A 16,215-nucleotide genomic window follows, 5' to 3' on the forward strand; every position below is an offset into this window, starting at 1 on the left:
GCTGTGGCCTCTCCCGTTGCGGAGCACAGGCTCCGGACGCGCAGGCTCAACGGCCATGGCTCACGGGCCCAGCCGCTCCGCGGCATGTGGGATCTTCCCAGACCGGGGCGCGAACCCGGTTCCCCTGCATCGGCAGGCGGACGCGCAACCACTGCGCCACCAGGGAAGTCCGAATGCCTCCTTTTGAGGGTGAACTCCTTGAAGGCCAGGTCCATGTCTTATAAATTTTTATCCTTAGAGCCAAGCATAGTACATGATGTATAATAGGGCACACAATTAATATTTGTTGAATGGATGATTGAGGAGAAATAATTTTTAAATGTTAATTGTGGGAATAAGTAAGATTCTGGTCTCTTTTTTGAACCTGTCAGATCATAGCACAAATCCTGGGTAACGTCCACCTCGATTTCCTGAGATGATGTTGTAAAGAAGGCTGTTCATGGGTGTGCTGAACCGAGAAGTGTAAGGCTCAAACTCTATCTTTTTTGCTGAAGGACTTCTCAGAGCCTTTAATACAGTAATATTCAGGATCCCAACGTTTCTTAGTTTGAGGTACCATTAAGTGCTTCAGTAATATTTCCACCGTTCTCCATGGGTAAAAGAAATACCTATCAGCTCCATTTATTAAGTAGTAAGGGCTGACTAGCTGAATAAGTACTTATATCCTAACAACTTTGTAGCTCTTTGAAAAAATAATCAATATAAATTGAAAGAAAAAAATCATATTTTTATTTCGTCCTTAACTAATCACAAATACTTACTAACGGAATATGTGTACTTGTTGGGCTCTGCACAGCTTCTCAAACCTTGGAATCCGATTGGACGCTACTACCCTCACATCCTGTTCTGTACTGATTGTCACACAGCACCTACTTTATTTCACACCAACGACCAAACACCCAGGTCTGAAAAGAAATGATGTCATTTAATGGAATGTACCTTCAAGTTGAAACTGGAACTACTTCTAGCTAATACTTTGTGTGTCCAGTAGGTACTGAATATCACAGTTTCCCTTGAAAGTTTAAAATATCCCTCAGTGCTCTTGTAAATTCCCTGCAGCACCCCAGGGTACCTCAGCACACAGTTTGGGAACTATGGTGCTACTTTGAGTGTAGCATTTTCCAAAATTATTTACGCATGTTCTTAGGCAAACCTATTAACATAACACTGGATAGTATTCCATGGATTGTGTTTTGGGAACTGTTGGCAGAGAGCAAAAAAAAGGGAATACCCAGAACTCCCTGCTGCAGAACCAGAAGCTACAGTCCTATGGGAAATACTCCTGGGTGTTGACAGAGTGTGTTGAGAGGATTTGCATTTCGAACATACAGCGCTGCTCCCCCATTTTTAGACCTCAGCAGGTGGGCCTGCTATGACACCAAGACCTTGCTTCTAAAGCCTGCATGCATTCTAGAAAGTATATATGGTGATTTGGAGGCCTAGCATTGCTCCCATCCAACCAGATACTTAGGACAGATATCCTGGCCTCCGAAAAATAAATGGACATGGGCAGCTGAAAGCAGCGGTTTGTACAGCCAGTGACTGTTCTCTGGGTAGACTGGAACATTTGAGAGACGATCCTTTGGACTTAAGCTGGGGTTTTTCAGCAGATATCTGGCTAATGCCAGGTCACTCTCAGAAATGGGGGTTTACTACAAAGATCCCCAGATCTTGGGGCAGCGCAAGAACCATCTCTCCAGGTTTTTGGTTACTGTGGGTTTCAGGGCTTCTGAGACCAGGAGTGTCAGTGCTCTTATATCCAGCGTAGCAGCAGCATGATCTCCATGAGCTGCCTGCCATGGGCATTTCATTTCCCAGAGTGTTTCATGGAACCCCAGCCCACAGGATGCTCTGAGAAAAAAAGGGTTTATGATATATATATATATACTTAAAAGCACAGAAGGCCGGATTTTTCCAAGTTTCCCAGTTTTAGAAGCTCTTGATTAAATGCAAATGGGAATTACCAGAGAGAACATGTGTCTGTAGGGGTGTCTATGTGTGTCTGTGTATTGTGTGTGATTATGACTAATGTCCATCAATTACCTGAAAATTACTAGATGATGCCTGTAATGATAGTTCTGTTTTTAGCTTAATGGTTTATGTATCTAACTAGTGGCTGCTGTCTGGGGTAGGGCTGCTGGCAAATCAAAACACTATTTGCCAAGCCTGTCAGTGTGACAAATGTTGCTTACATTTACTCTTTTATTCCCAATGTCAATTGACATGTCTTTTTTAAATATCACTGTTTGAAGTGCTAAGAGCCTTAAATGAGAGCCACTCAATAAAGGCCCAATTTGCTATATTACTGTTTATTCCTGGATAATTCTATATTTGTTGGGCTTTTTAAGATCGCAAGGAAGAGACATGCATGCGTCACCCTCAGAAATGGGGATTTCTTACAAGGATCTCTAGATCTTGGGGCACTCTTCAGCCTTTTGGTGTCACTATGGGTTTCAGGGCTTCTGACAGCCAGATCATCAGCAGCCTCCTGGCCAACGTAGCAATAGCCCAAGCTGTGATCTGCCTTCTCTGGGCATATGATTTCCTAGAGAGGGTTCCACGCAACCCCGGCCCATATGCTGCTTTAAGAAAAAAAGGGTTTATGATCAAATGTGTTGGGGAACTGTTATATAATCTATTCCTGCCTTGGAAGTTTGCTGTTAGCTTATTAAAAGCTCCCATAAGCACCTTGTTTTTTGTTTATTTTCTAAAAATCCTTGCTTCACTTTGTTTAACCCAGCATTTCCCATTTCTGTTTAACCACTGGACACCTAGAATATTCTTCGGAGAATAATCTAGTATTTGTACTTTGTAGAAGAATCTGGTTGTGTTTATTTGTTACCCTCTGTGTTGGATATCCCCAAGATCACTCTTAGCTTAGGTTCAATGATTAATGGAAGACTCACAGGATTCAGCATATAGTTGCACTCCCGGCTATGATTTATTAAAATGAAAGGATACAGAGCAAAACAACAAAGGAAAATTGCGCATAGGATGAAGTCCGGGGGGAGAAAGCAGTCACAAGCTTCCAAGAGTCCTCTCCCAGTAGAGTCACACAGAATGTGCTTACTCCCCCCAGCAGTGAACTGTGACAAGTGAAATGTTACCACCCAAGGAAGCTCATTGGAGACTCAGTGCCCAGAGTTTTTCTTGATGGCAGATTGCATGGGCACCCTCTGCCTGGCATGTACTAAAGTTCCAGATTCAGAGGGAAAGCAGGTGTTCAGTATAAACCATAGTGTTTATACAAATATTTTAGGACACTCTTATCAGTTCCGGGAATGATGGGGACCCTCCTGAAATCCATGATCCCAGATTCCAGCCAAGGGCCAACCTGGTAAGTTGGCCTTTCAAAGGACAACAGTCAAGGCTTTTTCTGTCTTTTGGAAGCTTGTGACTGCTTTCTCCTCCTGGACTTCATCCCATGCACAAGTTTTCTGTCGACTCTCTAACAGTTGAATATTCATTCATTCTTTCTCTACATATTTGTCTTAATCAGCTTGGGCTGCTATAACAAAAATTCCATAGACTGGGTGGCTTATAAACAACAGAGATTTATTTCCCATGTTTGGGTGCTGAAAGTCTAAGATCGGGGTGCCAGCATGGTGAGGATCTGGTGAGAGCTGTCTTCCGGGTCGCACACAGACTGCCACCTTCTCATTGTATCCTCATATGGTGGATGGAGAGCAGAGAGAGGAAGCAAGCTTTCTCATGACTCTCGTAAGGGCACTAATCCCATTCAACAGGGGTCCACCCTCCTGACCTCTTTGATTCCTAATTACCTCCCAAAGGCCCCACTTCCTAGTACCATTAACTCTGGGGAGAGTTGGATTTCAACATATGAATTCTGGGGGGACATATGCAGTCCATAACACTATTCCATCTTATATGTGCTAGCGATGGAGAGAAGAAGTTAAACGTCCTTATCTTTGAGGGACTTACCATCAAGAAGGAAAGACAGATACATCACAAGTAATTCAATAAGAAAATCAAATCATTATGATTGGAATGCATATTATAAAGGAGAAATACTCTGTTATTGGAGGACGTTTATCAGGGATTTCCAAACTCTTTCCCAGAGGAAATAACATTCAAACTGAGACCCCAGAAGCTAGTGGGAGATGGATAGGTGAGGTGGTGGCAGCCTGGGTGGCTAAGGGAGAGAGCAGTGCACACAGCCCTGGGGGCAGCATATGCAAAGGCCCTGGGGTGGGAAGAAACACGGCACATTCAAGGGAAGTGTAAAGGCCCATGTGGGTGCAGGGGAGAGAGCAAAGGGGAGAGAGATGTGAGCGGAGGCAGAAAGGCAGGCCAAGTACTGCAAAGGCAAAGCTTTGAGCCACATCACCCAAGGGGTGGTCTGTCTCTGTCATTCCCAGTCATCATGCCCTTAGAGCTGACCAGATCTCTGGTTTCACTTGAGGCCTAGAGCACCAGCCACAGCAGTACTCATGCAGGGACGACTCATTGTTCTGTCCCTATCTCAGAAGGCCGCCATGTGCCTGGAAGACGCTCGAATAAAGCCTTGCTCTTCCGTCTGTCCTATCCTCCTGTTTCTCTAGATATCAGGAATCAGGATTTACACACACTCCAGTAATGGAGCCACTTCACTGTACTAGTGGACTCCAAGGCTCCAGATCAGAGTTCGTGGAGATAAGAGTTTCATTCTGGTCTTTCCCATGGGTCCTCTGACTAGTGGAAACAAAGCGATGTCCCGGTGAGCTCGGCCCACGTCTCTGAGGTTCAGCGTCTGACACCCATTGGCACTCAGTAAGTCACTGAGGAATTAAAATTGGATTGACCTTGAGAGGCAGCCTATTCCCTCCCCAAGCAGGTGTGACTGCCCATGTTCTTCTGTATGTTGATGGACCCAAGTAGCTTCCCCAGAACCTCCATCCTTGTGGTCCTGGTTCTCGCTCATCATTTCATGAGGACGTTGGTGTGTCAGGCATGGACTTTCAGGGATTTGAAGACAGTTCTCTCCTGACCGATTCTCTTTTACTTTCCATGCCCACTTCCTTCAACTGTTCCTCACCTGACAGGGTTCCTTCAAGGTCTCACCTCAACCCTTGTGCCTCAGAGCCCAGAGGCCCCAGCTTGGGAAGATGGTAGTCAGTCAACTGAGAGCCTTGGAATTCTCAGACATGGGTACTCTCTCCTGGAGTCAGAAGACTACCTTTTATTTTTACAGGTAGGAATATGCAAATGCTTCTCTTGGGTGGAAAAAATGTCATACCATTGCATTAAAAAAAAATTTTGACCTAGAGCCCCCACTCATGAAGGTGAGAAATCTCATGTCAGCCGTTGTTGCGGTTCCCCCAAGCAAGTCTTTCACAGACTTCAACATTTCAGGAGGGTCCCCCTGGTCTTCAGGCCACACTGGCCACTGCTGATATGCTCAAGGCCTCAGTGCTTTTTGCAGGTGGGCAGCACCAACTCAGCTGCATCTGGGCCAAACTTGGGTGGGGACGTACCAGGCCTTTTGTGGACAGTCCAGCCTTGCCGGGTGCCCCACGGAGCAATTCTCTTCTAAGGGTCTCTCCCTTCCTCAGTCTCCACAAAGCAGGGAGGGTGCAGTTCTGAGCCTGGGGCCGTCTCACCTTCCCACCTGGGCTCACTGCTTCCTCTCCACCCTCCCTCCACTTCCCTCTGTCCCTTCTTCCTGATAGCCCCATTAAAAGCCCCTCTTCTTCCTGGAGATGTTCAGAACAGGCTGCTTTTTCCTTGTATCTCACCCTGTTTCATGGGTGTAGGGAGATGGCCAGAGTCAGTAAGTGTTACTTATACCATGTCCAGCTGTCTCCCCCTCCTGTTGTCTCTCCTGGCAGCATCACGATGAACTGTGACACTGTGTGACTGCCCCTGGAAATGACAGATAACCCTCCATTCATTCATTCAAAAATAAATACAAGTCCCCTACATACGAACATTCAAGTTGTGAACTTTCAAAGATGCGAATGTGCATTCACATGTCCAGTAACATAAGTTAGTTCATGTGTCTGGTGTACATTGTCACGTGTGTGCATCCTCTACAAGTGGTTGCGCTTTTGTGTACTTTAACAGTACTGTATAGAGTACAGTAGTACAGTGTCTTTATTTCAAGCCCAGGATGTCTGGATGCAAGCATAAAAGCAGTGGTGATGTAGCTGGTACTGCTAAGAAGTGCCAGGAATTGGAGGCCCAGAGAAAGGACGAAGACAGACAAGAGGAAGAAGAAGTAACTGACGAACCAAAGAGATTCACGATGCAGGAAATGGCAAGGGGATTTTCTTTATTTGAGGAGGCACTGTTAGTTTTTGAGGCACCACACCTGAATGTAGAACAGTACACGAAGGTTGCAGCAGCCGTTCAGAATGCATCCAGTGCTACCGTGTCATCTATGACGAGAAAAAAAGAGCTACTACCCAGACATCACTGGATCGTTTTTTCAAGAGGGTAGATAGAGTTGAATCCAGAACCTGTGCCATCAACGTCAGGCGTGAGTGACATTGCAGCTTGCCCTCCGTCTCCTATTGCTGACGATCCTTCAGCTCTACCCATTGCAGCCTGCCCTCCGTCTCCTGTTGCTGACGATCCTTCAGCTCTACCACCTCCCACCTCCTCTCTCTCCTCCCGTCAGTAACTCTTCTTGCCTGTTCACTCAATGCCCCTGTAGGCCAGCTGTTGTACTGTACCACTGTACTTTTCAAGGTACTGTACTGGAAGATTAAAAATGTTTGCTTTATTTTTTGTGTTTGTTTGTTTGTTATGTATTATTTGTTTGAAAAGTATTATAAACCTATTACAGCACAGTACTATATAGCCGATTGTGTTAGTTGGGTACCTAGGCTAACCTTGTTGGACTTACGTACAAACTGGACTTACGAAAGCGCTCCCCGAACGGAACTTGTTCATATGTAGGGAACTTACTGTATGCAATGAACTGGACGAGGATGGGGAAAGCAAACATATCCACTGCTTTCATGGAGACCTGAACAAAATAATCACAAAAATAATAAAAATATTTACCCCAAAATACATCTTATTAGGAAATGTGATAAATGCTAGCAATGAAAAAAAAAAGAATAATTGTCAGGATGGGCCATGTATGGCTGTGTGTGTTAATCACACAAATAATACAAATATTTTCTGATGCTTTGACATCTTGGGACTTTGCTAACCCAGGAAAGGCAGCCCCTCTCAGGGTTAGCAATTGTAAGACACAGCAAACTACTCTCTTGGGAGTGAGCCTTTTATATGCAAACCAACCAATTCAGAGCCCACCTACCTCCTTTACTGAGCTCTTATCTGTTAAGCCACCGTCCCCCTGCCCTAAGCACCCCAGGGTCAGATGTCAGACAACTAAGGGCAGTCGCCTGCTTACCCTGCCTCACCCATTCCTTCCCCTACTGCAACCCCAATTAAGGCTCTTGCTCATATTTTCCTCCTATCCCTTCTACATCCTGACCAACCCTGGTGCTTCCCCGTGTGGCCCTGTGTGGCATGGCATGCTCCCTCCCCCACCTTTGGGAACTGTAACAAACTATCTTTGCGATGGCAATTGCCTCCTCATCTGTTGCCCTCACCATACCTGAATAGTAATAAAAACCTACACTTTGAAACATTATGGTAACAAACAACCCTCAAGTCTCCAAGGCTTAACTCACTAAAAGTTTCTTTCTTGCCATACTACATGTTCATAGGTGGTGTGCACCTTGAACTTGAATGATGAGAAGGGGTTAATCAAAGAGGTGGAGGGGATGTGAGAAAATGTTCTGAAGCGGAAACAGCATGTGCAAAGGCCCTGAGGATGGGGGCTTGGCCAATTGAAGGAACTGAACCAGCAGTGTATCAAGGAGGAGGGTGGGAGAGAGGTGAGGAAGAGGATTTTATCACTGACACTGTTTGGGGTGCAGACTCATGGTGATAATAAGTAGACTTTTCAAGCCCGCTTTATTATTGTTTTCAAGTTCTCCACAGGAAATACACCCCTTATTGCCTGCACTCTGGGCTGACTGCTGCCCCCACCCTTGACCAAAGAAGACTGGAGGGGCTGGAGCCAGGCAGACTTTGTGGGCCTCCTTAGGGCTTTTGTTTTTGTTTTTCTGGGTTTTTTTGTGGTACGCGGGCCTCTCACTGCTGTGGCCTCTCCCATTGCGGAGCACAGGCTCCGTACTCGCAGGCTCAGCGGCCATGGCTCACGGGCCCAGCCGCTCCGCGGCACGTGGGATCTTCCCGGACCGGGGCACGAACCCGCGTCCCCTGCATCAGCAGGCGGACTCTCAACCACTGCGCCACCAGGGAAGCCCGGGATTTTGGTTTTAATCGTAAGGACAGTTGGAAGCCATTGATGGATTCTGAAGTGGGACAGTGAGAAATGTGGGGTCATGAGCATCACCAGTTTCCAAGACTCTGGGCTCCTCTGGGCAGGGAGACAAGCCAAAAAAAGGCTCTTGAGGAAGTGGAACATCCAAGAAGCCTTGATAAAGCGAAAGAAGAGTATTAGCTTACATCTGTGGCCATGCCATCTGTTTGCCGAAGCTGTTCTCCGCACATTTTAGAGTCAACAAGAAGGTAACCAACAGCAAGAGGAGCCTCTTGCCTTTCCTGCCATCATTTTACCCCATTTCTCTAATAAGTCCGGATTGCACTATTGAAAAATACCTCACTCCTTTAAGTATAGTATTTAGACCTGTCAGATAAGAGATGTGAAAATCTGCAAGTTTTATTTGCTTTCTCCGACATGCAACGTGATATCTCCTCCTGGCTTGCGGGGTCATCAACTCGTCTGAAATCAATTCAACAGTAAGGAGTCGGTGAGGGAAGAGCAGGCCACAGGGCAGAGAAATGATTCAAGTATCCAGATGGGGAGACTCAAGCTTGCCCACCCCCTCCAGCTTTAGCACCTTTGAGGAACCCTCCATGTTAGAATTTATCTCCCCAGCCTGGGAAAGCGCAGAGCAGTGGTAAATATCTGATTAGAGAAAATGCCTAGTAAGCTGCAATTCCATATATTGCAAGTGATAAAACTGTAATTGTTTGTTGACAGTGTACATTAGCTCTTTGCAGCTTGTGTCAATAGAGTACCAAGAAACTAGGGTCTAGGAAGCTTTAATGGCAGCTCAAAAATATCGTGGAACTAGCTAGGGGAATAAAATCAACAAATTTTACTCGTTGGGAAGAATGTCGTTTCCAGAGACGACTTCAGGGGAGAAGTGGTCATTCCTTGGTGAGGTGTGAGACTTCTGCATGAAGCTGTATGTTGTTGAGTGTCTGGGAAGGGCACCAAGGCATAATGCTGGTGCACGTCCGTGAGAGGCAAGTTGCAGCTGCTGTGAACTGGGCACGCTTAGGGGTAGAGACAAAAAGGGGATGGGGCCTGAAGTTCAGATCCAGATAGAGGTCTGAGCCCTTTGGGGATAATTTGGTATTTTGATATCAGGGTCCACTGGGATCCGCAGTCTGGCATTATCATACGTGACTATCTGGGGGTGGAGAAGGATGTCTGGTGCATGGGCAAGTTGGTGGGAAACCAGTGAACAAGAGAGTGGTGGGCTGAGGGCCAGGGTTGTGGTTCTGGTGGTCAGCCATTTCCAGCAAGGACCCAGCCAAGGATGCACGTGTGTGTGTTTGGTGGTGGGTGGGGACATTGTTGGGGTTGAAAGGACCAGGAGGCAGCTGAACGGAGGGACCCACCAAGAACCAAGTAGCAGCTCAAGGCTCAATCTAGGTAGACTGAGTTTATGTCAGATTTAATGGAGGACCGAGGTGCTGTCCAATAAAAATATAATGTGAGCCACATACACGATTTCTCAGAACTTTTAATTTTCAAATAATTATAGATCCACAGGAAGTTGTAAAGATCATACAGGGACGTTCCATGCACCCTTCTCCCAGATTCCCCCAATGGGTACATCTAATGTAAGTACAGTGCAACATCAAAACCAGGAAATAGACGTTGGTGCAATGTGTGTGCGTACGTCTATGTCATTTTTTTTTTTTTTTTGGGTGGTACGCGGGCCTCTCGCTGTCGTGGCCTCTCCCGCTGCGGAGCACAGGCTCCGGACGCGCAGGCTCAGCGGCCGTGGCTCACGGGCCCAGCCGCTCCGCGGCATGTGGGATCTTCCCGGACCGGGGCACGAACCCGCGTGCCCTGCATCGGCAGGCGGATTCTCAACCACTGCGCCACCAGGGAAGCCCACGTCTGTGTCATTTTATCCTGTGTGGATTCTTGTCACCACCAGTGCAATCAAGATGTGGAATTGTTCCATCACCACAAAGTTCTCCCTTGTGCTACTCCTTTATAATCACCCCACTCCCCTTCCTCTCACCAAACCGAACCTCCGGCAACCGCTCATCTGTTTTCCATCTCTTTAATATTGTCATTTCCAGAATGTTATATAAATGGAATCATCTGCTACGTTATCTTTTGAGATAAGCTTTTTTTTTCACTAAGCATAATAACCTAGAGGTCCATCCCAGGTGTTATATGTATCAATAGTCCATTCGTTTTTATTAGTGAGTAGTATTCCATGGCATGGATGTACTGCAGTTGGTTTAATTATTCACCTATTTTAGGACATTTTTGTTGTTTTCAATTTGGGGCTATTCCACAAACAAACAAACAAGCAAAGCTGCTCTGAACAATCATGTGCAGATTTTTGTTGTGGGCACCAGTTTTTCATTTCTCTGGGACAAATACCCAGGAGTGTGATTGCTGAGTTGTATGACTAGTGTATGTGTAGTATTTTTTAAAAAGAAATTGTCCATTTTCCAGACTGTCTGTACCATTTTACATTCTACCAGCAACGTATGAAAGATCCAGTTGCTCTGCATTGTTGTCAGTCTTTGGTGTTGTCACTATTTTTATTTTTATCTGTTCTAATGGTGTGTAGTAATATCTCATAATGGTCTTAATTTCCCTTTCCCTAATGGCTAATGATGTTGAACTTTTTTTTTTTTTTTTTTTTTTTTTTTTTTGCGGTACGCGGGCCTCTCACTGCTGTGGCCTCTCCCGTTGCGGAGCACAGGCTCCGGACGCGCAGGCTCAGCGGCCATGGCTCACGGGCCCAGCCGCTCTGCGGCGCGTGGGATCTTCCCGGACCGGGGCACGAACCCGTGTCCCCTGCATCGGCAGGCGGACTCTCAACCACTGCGCCACCAGGGAAGCCCTGAACATTTTTCTTGCGCTTATTTGCCATCCACATATCCCCTTAGTGAAATGTCTTTTCATGTCTTTTGCCGATTTTCCAATTGGATTGTTAGATCCTTGCCTTGTTCTCAGTCGTAGGAGAAAAGCATTCAGTCCTGCGCCATTAAGTGTGAGGCTAGCCATAGGATTTTTGTAGATGCTCTTTATCAAGACAGGAAGTTTCCTTCTATTCTTAGTTTTATGAAAGTTTTATTTTTATTTTTTATTTTATATTGGAATATGGTTGATTCACAATGTTGTGTTAGTTTCAGGTGTACAGAAAGGGATTTAGTTACACATATTCATATATTTATTCTTTTTCAGATTCTTTTCCCATATAGGTTATTACAGCGTGTTGAGTACAGTTCCCTGTGCTGTACAGTAGGTCCTTGTTAATTACCTATTTTACATATAGTAGTGTGTATATGCCAATCCCAACCTCCCAGTTCATCCCTCCCCCTCACCTTTCCCCCTTGGCAACCACAAGCCCACCCTCTAAGTCTGTGAGTCTCACTGTTCAGCTTTGTCTATATCTATATGAGATATCATTTTCTCTAAAGCAGATAATCTCTGTGTAATGATTAAAAGAACTGCTGGCAGTTCTGAGCTTACATTCTAATGATTTAGAATCCCCAAAGAAAAGACTCTCGAAGTCTGTATATCATACCCCATGGAAGGACTCAGAATGACTCTGCTTGGGTTATATGTCCTCCTCCCCCTTCTCCCTGCCTTGAACCAGTCTGTAAAGATGAGAGATGTGCCATGATTGGTCATTTGCCCAGTTCTGTGGCTAGCGAGCAGGTGGGGTATCTGTCACAACCCCATACAATGACGGGCAGGTAGAAGCCAAAGGGGTTCTTTAAACATGTCACACTTAGAAAGACCTTCACCAGCGTAAGAGGATTAAAACTAGTTTGTTTCCTTCTAATATGTATGGTTTCAATATTTGACATATAAATTTTTTGATCATGTGAGAAAGTGAGGGAGATAGAGACAGAAAGACAGGGACAGGGATGGGAAGAGAAGATGGAGTGATGTAGGGATCCTTTGCTGGGTGTTTTGATACCTTAAGAGAAGATGACCTTGAAACTTATTTGTTCCCCCCTTTTACAGTTTGATTACTTTTCCTTCTCTTTTCCTTCAGTTTATTCTGAGTTAACATAAATCCTATAAGATTAGGATGATGGGGAGGGCAAGGGCTTCACCTAGCACTGGGCTTTTCATGGCGGGCATTAGCAAATACCTGATTTAATTTGTTTGAACCCAGTACTCATGCCCTCCAGGGGATATCTGGGCATCCAGATATTATATAGCAATGGGAGGTACAGAGATGGATCCAGGAACACCACAGGTATCCCAAACTACTTAAATATGGAGGTAAAGGTACACTTTGAATTCCTCCCTGAGCCCTGCCGGGGGGTGGGGGACGGTAGATAAGCCTCAGATAGGGGACAAAGGACAAAGGTGGACAGGAGCCTGGCCACCCCACCACCACCTTTGTGCACAATCACGTCACCTGTGGGGGCCACCATGTGTGGACACCCAGCAGAGGACAACTCCTTTCCTAAAATATGTTCCCAAGTGTTCAGTGAAAGCTTCATTATTTTATCCTTTTAAAATTAGAAGAATCTTTTAAAAATGACTCTCTTGTGCTAAAAACATATTATTTCAGGTTCAACAATTCCTTTTGTTTCACCCCTGTTTCTTTTTCTTTACTTAACTCGCAGGAAAAAAATGTAAGCATTTTAATTTTAAAAGCACATACAATTTGATCCCATTTGTGTGAAATTATTTCACTGAAGATGATCTGAACTACTCATCCTTCCATCTCTTTGTATGTCAACTGTCAAGGAAAATTATTTCTAGATTGTATTGGGTTTTTATTTTTTGGTTTCATCTTTTAAAAGTAATAAGCACTTATCATTTCTATAAAAGCAGTAGACCTATTCCTTTTAAAGAATAAAGTCTATGATAAGAAGCATCCACATTCTGCCACTTAGAGTTGGATATATTTTCCTCTGTATGTGAATAAATATTGTCTGTTGGTGATTATTCATTGTAAATTTGTGGCAAAGTCTACCCAGAGCCTCAAAGGACCTTAGCCAGAAAGGGAAGAGTCAGTGTTACTGAACGAAATGTGGGTCTGCTTGTCCACACGCAATAAAGGCAATCTACTGACACCAGGTTGTGGTTTATTGCAGGGTGCCAAGCAAGGAGTCCAGGTAGCTAGTGCTTAGAATGCCAAACTCCCTGAAGGCTTTCAGGGAAAGGTTTGTAAAGACAGGGTGAGGGAGGGGGGTTGTGGGGTAAGTGATCAGCTTGTGGACGTTCTTCTGATTGGTTGGTGGTGAGGTAATCGGGAGTCAACATCATCAACCTTCTGGTTCTAACTGGTCTGGGGATCTGCATGCTGTGGGCAGCATCCAGTTAACTTCTTTCACCTGATGGGATTTTCAGCATCTGCAAAACAGCTCGAAGGACATGGCTCAGAATATTATGTGTAGCCCCTGAGGAGGAACTAAAGGTCCTTGACTTTGTTTAATGGCTAAGCTATTATTATTTTGTCTAGCTTGACTGTTTTCCTTTCTTTCTTCATTTTCTCACTTCTCTGATTAAATTTACTCTTTGGAACTCAGAGAAGGCCTAGGAGGCTACAGTTTTTCTACGGACAAGAGGCAGGTGGAGGACATGGGGTTGGGGGAGTCTGTTCGGGGAAGGCCCCGTAGGGTCCTGCTTGGATTCATCAGGAGAAGAAACTGGAGGAGGAGAAAGAGAAGAGCCATAAATGAGCAAGCCTCCAGGTCAGGGGTAGCCCATGGCTTCGGGGAAGTAGCCCCCCATATTTCTGTGATTGGTCTCCATCACCTTTGCTGAAAATTACTTTAACTTTGAACACCTTGCATATGCCTGGTGTTCGACTTCTTTCATATCCTTGCCTGTGCCTAGATCAGCACCGTGCATCCAGCACGTGCTCAATAAATGCTTAAGGCATGTTCAGTTCCCAAGGGGGTCATCCTCCCTCCATCTCACCTCTTTGTCTTTCAGGCTCACAGGCTTTCAGCTGCCGGCCACCATCGTCAGCGCGGCCACCACCCTCTCTCTGCGCCTCATCAGTGACTACGCAGTCAGCGCACAGGGCTTCCATGCCAGCTACGAAGGTAGGTGCCTCGGCCTGGCCTCAGGAGCCTTGTGTGTGAGGTTGTAATAGCCGCAGGCAGGGCTGCGCTGCTCTTAGCTGCTGGGAAGGGCTTCTTCAGATTCAGAGCTTGTGCCAGTCCTAACAAGGCTGGTTACTAGCCAGTAACTCAGTTACTTAGATTGCCCCTGCTGCGTTGTTTCCAGGAAACTGAGACTTGAAATCAGAGCTGAGCTGCAGTCGTTTATCTTGAGGGCCTGGTAACATCTCCTTCTCTCCCCTTAACTGGGTTTTGTTGTGTTTTTATTTTTTAAATTCTGTTTTCTCTTGGGCTTCACTGTATTATAAGGTAGCTTGGCTTGGTTTTGGAAATAAGGCAGATATAAGCCCTAAGTAAAAGACATAAAATAAGTAGCTGAAAAATTTTTTTGCTCACTATAGTGACTGCAGAAAGTCAGCTTTATATCATTCAGAGAAGAACAATCAATTTTTCCTTGATAGCACAGATTAGGGTTTCTTGGTTTGAGTTATGCAAATAATTTCCACTTCTCTCAGCCTGTTTAAATATGGTGTTAGCATTCAAATTAACACTAATATCTTCAGATTATACACTATTATTATTATTAACTTTATTATGTTAGTTCAGAAGGTGGTACGTCTAGATCACTGTCATTTTCCTGGGAAATTTTCATCTCATTAATAGGTAATTATGCTGCTCTTGGCTAAGACCCACACTGCTATTTTGTGTTGAGATCATTCATAGGCATATTTTAAGACTGTTAATGATAATTAATAACAATAATGACATAACACCCTAGTAAAGCATGCCAGTTATTTGAAAGCTTTCTTCTTCTTGCCTCTAAGAACTTAAAGAATAAGTGATGCTTTCTTGAATGGAGCTATAGCAATATACAAATAGATACCACCTTTGTCTTGGCCAGGAGTATACCACAGAAAGAGGGCAAATCCTAACTCCCTCGGCAAAATTCACGCCTGTTGGTAAGGGGTGTTTGGTGCTTTAACCTTAGCGACTGAGAGTTCCTGAGAAGGTCTCAGTTATTTTTAACTAAAGGTACTAAGAAGGCTCCAGAGAAAGTTTCACATGCCTTTAACTGGGGGCTTCTGTCATAACTCCAGATTGCTTTAACTGAGGGCTTCTGAAAAGACCTATTTGTCTTTAAAGTGAAGTCTCCTGGGATAACCCAATTTCTTTGGAAAAAACAATCAGTTCCTCCCAAAAGCAAGCCTGTGATCTTGGTCATCCTGGTTCTGTCCTCAGCCTGGACCTTTGGCTCTGAACCCAAACTAAGTCTCTTTGAGTCTGAGCTACAACCTCTTGATTAAGTAAGAGAGGCCTCTTCAGAAGCTTCTTCCACAATATGTGGGCCTTGGGGGGACTGGCTGTGTTTGGGGATGGTGGGGGGAAGGAGTCATTGACATTAGAGTTGGTGGCTGCAGAGGTCCCAGGAGGGGCTGACACACAGCGGGACCCAGCTGGGCCCTAATGGTGTCCTCATTTAGCAATCTTTGTGGATACTTGTCTGAGGCCTGGACTTTTATGAGGTTTTAGGAAAAAAGTGTCCTGTTGATCCCTGACCACGTTGCCTGCTCTGGGAAACAATGCCAAGTGCTTCTCCATCAGGCAGAGCAGAGCTGAAGGTACATTCATAGAGCCTTGTAAAATCAGAGGTTCTAGCCTGGAATTCATGGGGAGGTCTACAGTAGGGCATCAAAGGTCTGCAAACCCCTTGTAGTTAGAAACCACATTCTGAATGTATAAGGGTATATGTATTTTTTTCTTGGAAGGGTCTAGATCAGGGATCAATAAACTATGGCCCACCTGGCCAAATGCAGTTCCTGGCTTGTTTTTATAAATGAAGTTTTTTTTTTTTTTTTTTTTTTTTTTTTT

General features: G+C 45.0%; 1 protein-coding gene across 1 annotated transcript in view; it reads left to right on the forward strand.

Moving 5' to 3' along the window:
- The window catches only part of CSMD2 (CUB and Sushi multiple domains 2), a 653,863-nt gene that overhangs the window by 93,075 nt on the left and 544,573 nt on the right, over nucleotides 1–16,215 (forward strand). Inside the window, 1 exon segment of the mRNA XM_055082266.1 lies at nucleotides 14,216–14,328. Within this exon segment, the coding sequence (XP_054938241.1) occupies nucleotides 14,216–14,328 (113 nt within the window).

This window comes from Physeter macrocephalus, chromosome 3 (genome assembly GCF_002837175.3).
Source record: "Physeter macrocephalus isolate SW-GA chromosome 3, ASM283717v5, whole genome shotgun sequence".
NCBI classification, from domain to species: Eukaryota; Metazoa; Chordata; class Mammalia; order Artiodactyla; family Physeteridae; genus Physeter; species Physeter macrocephalus.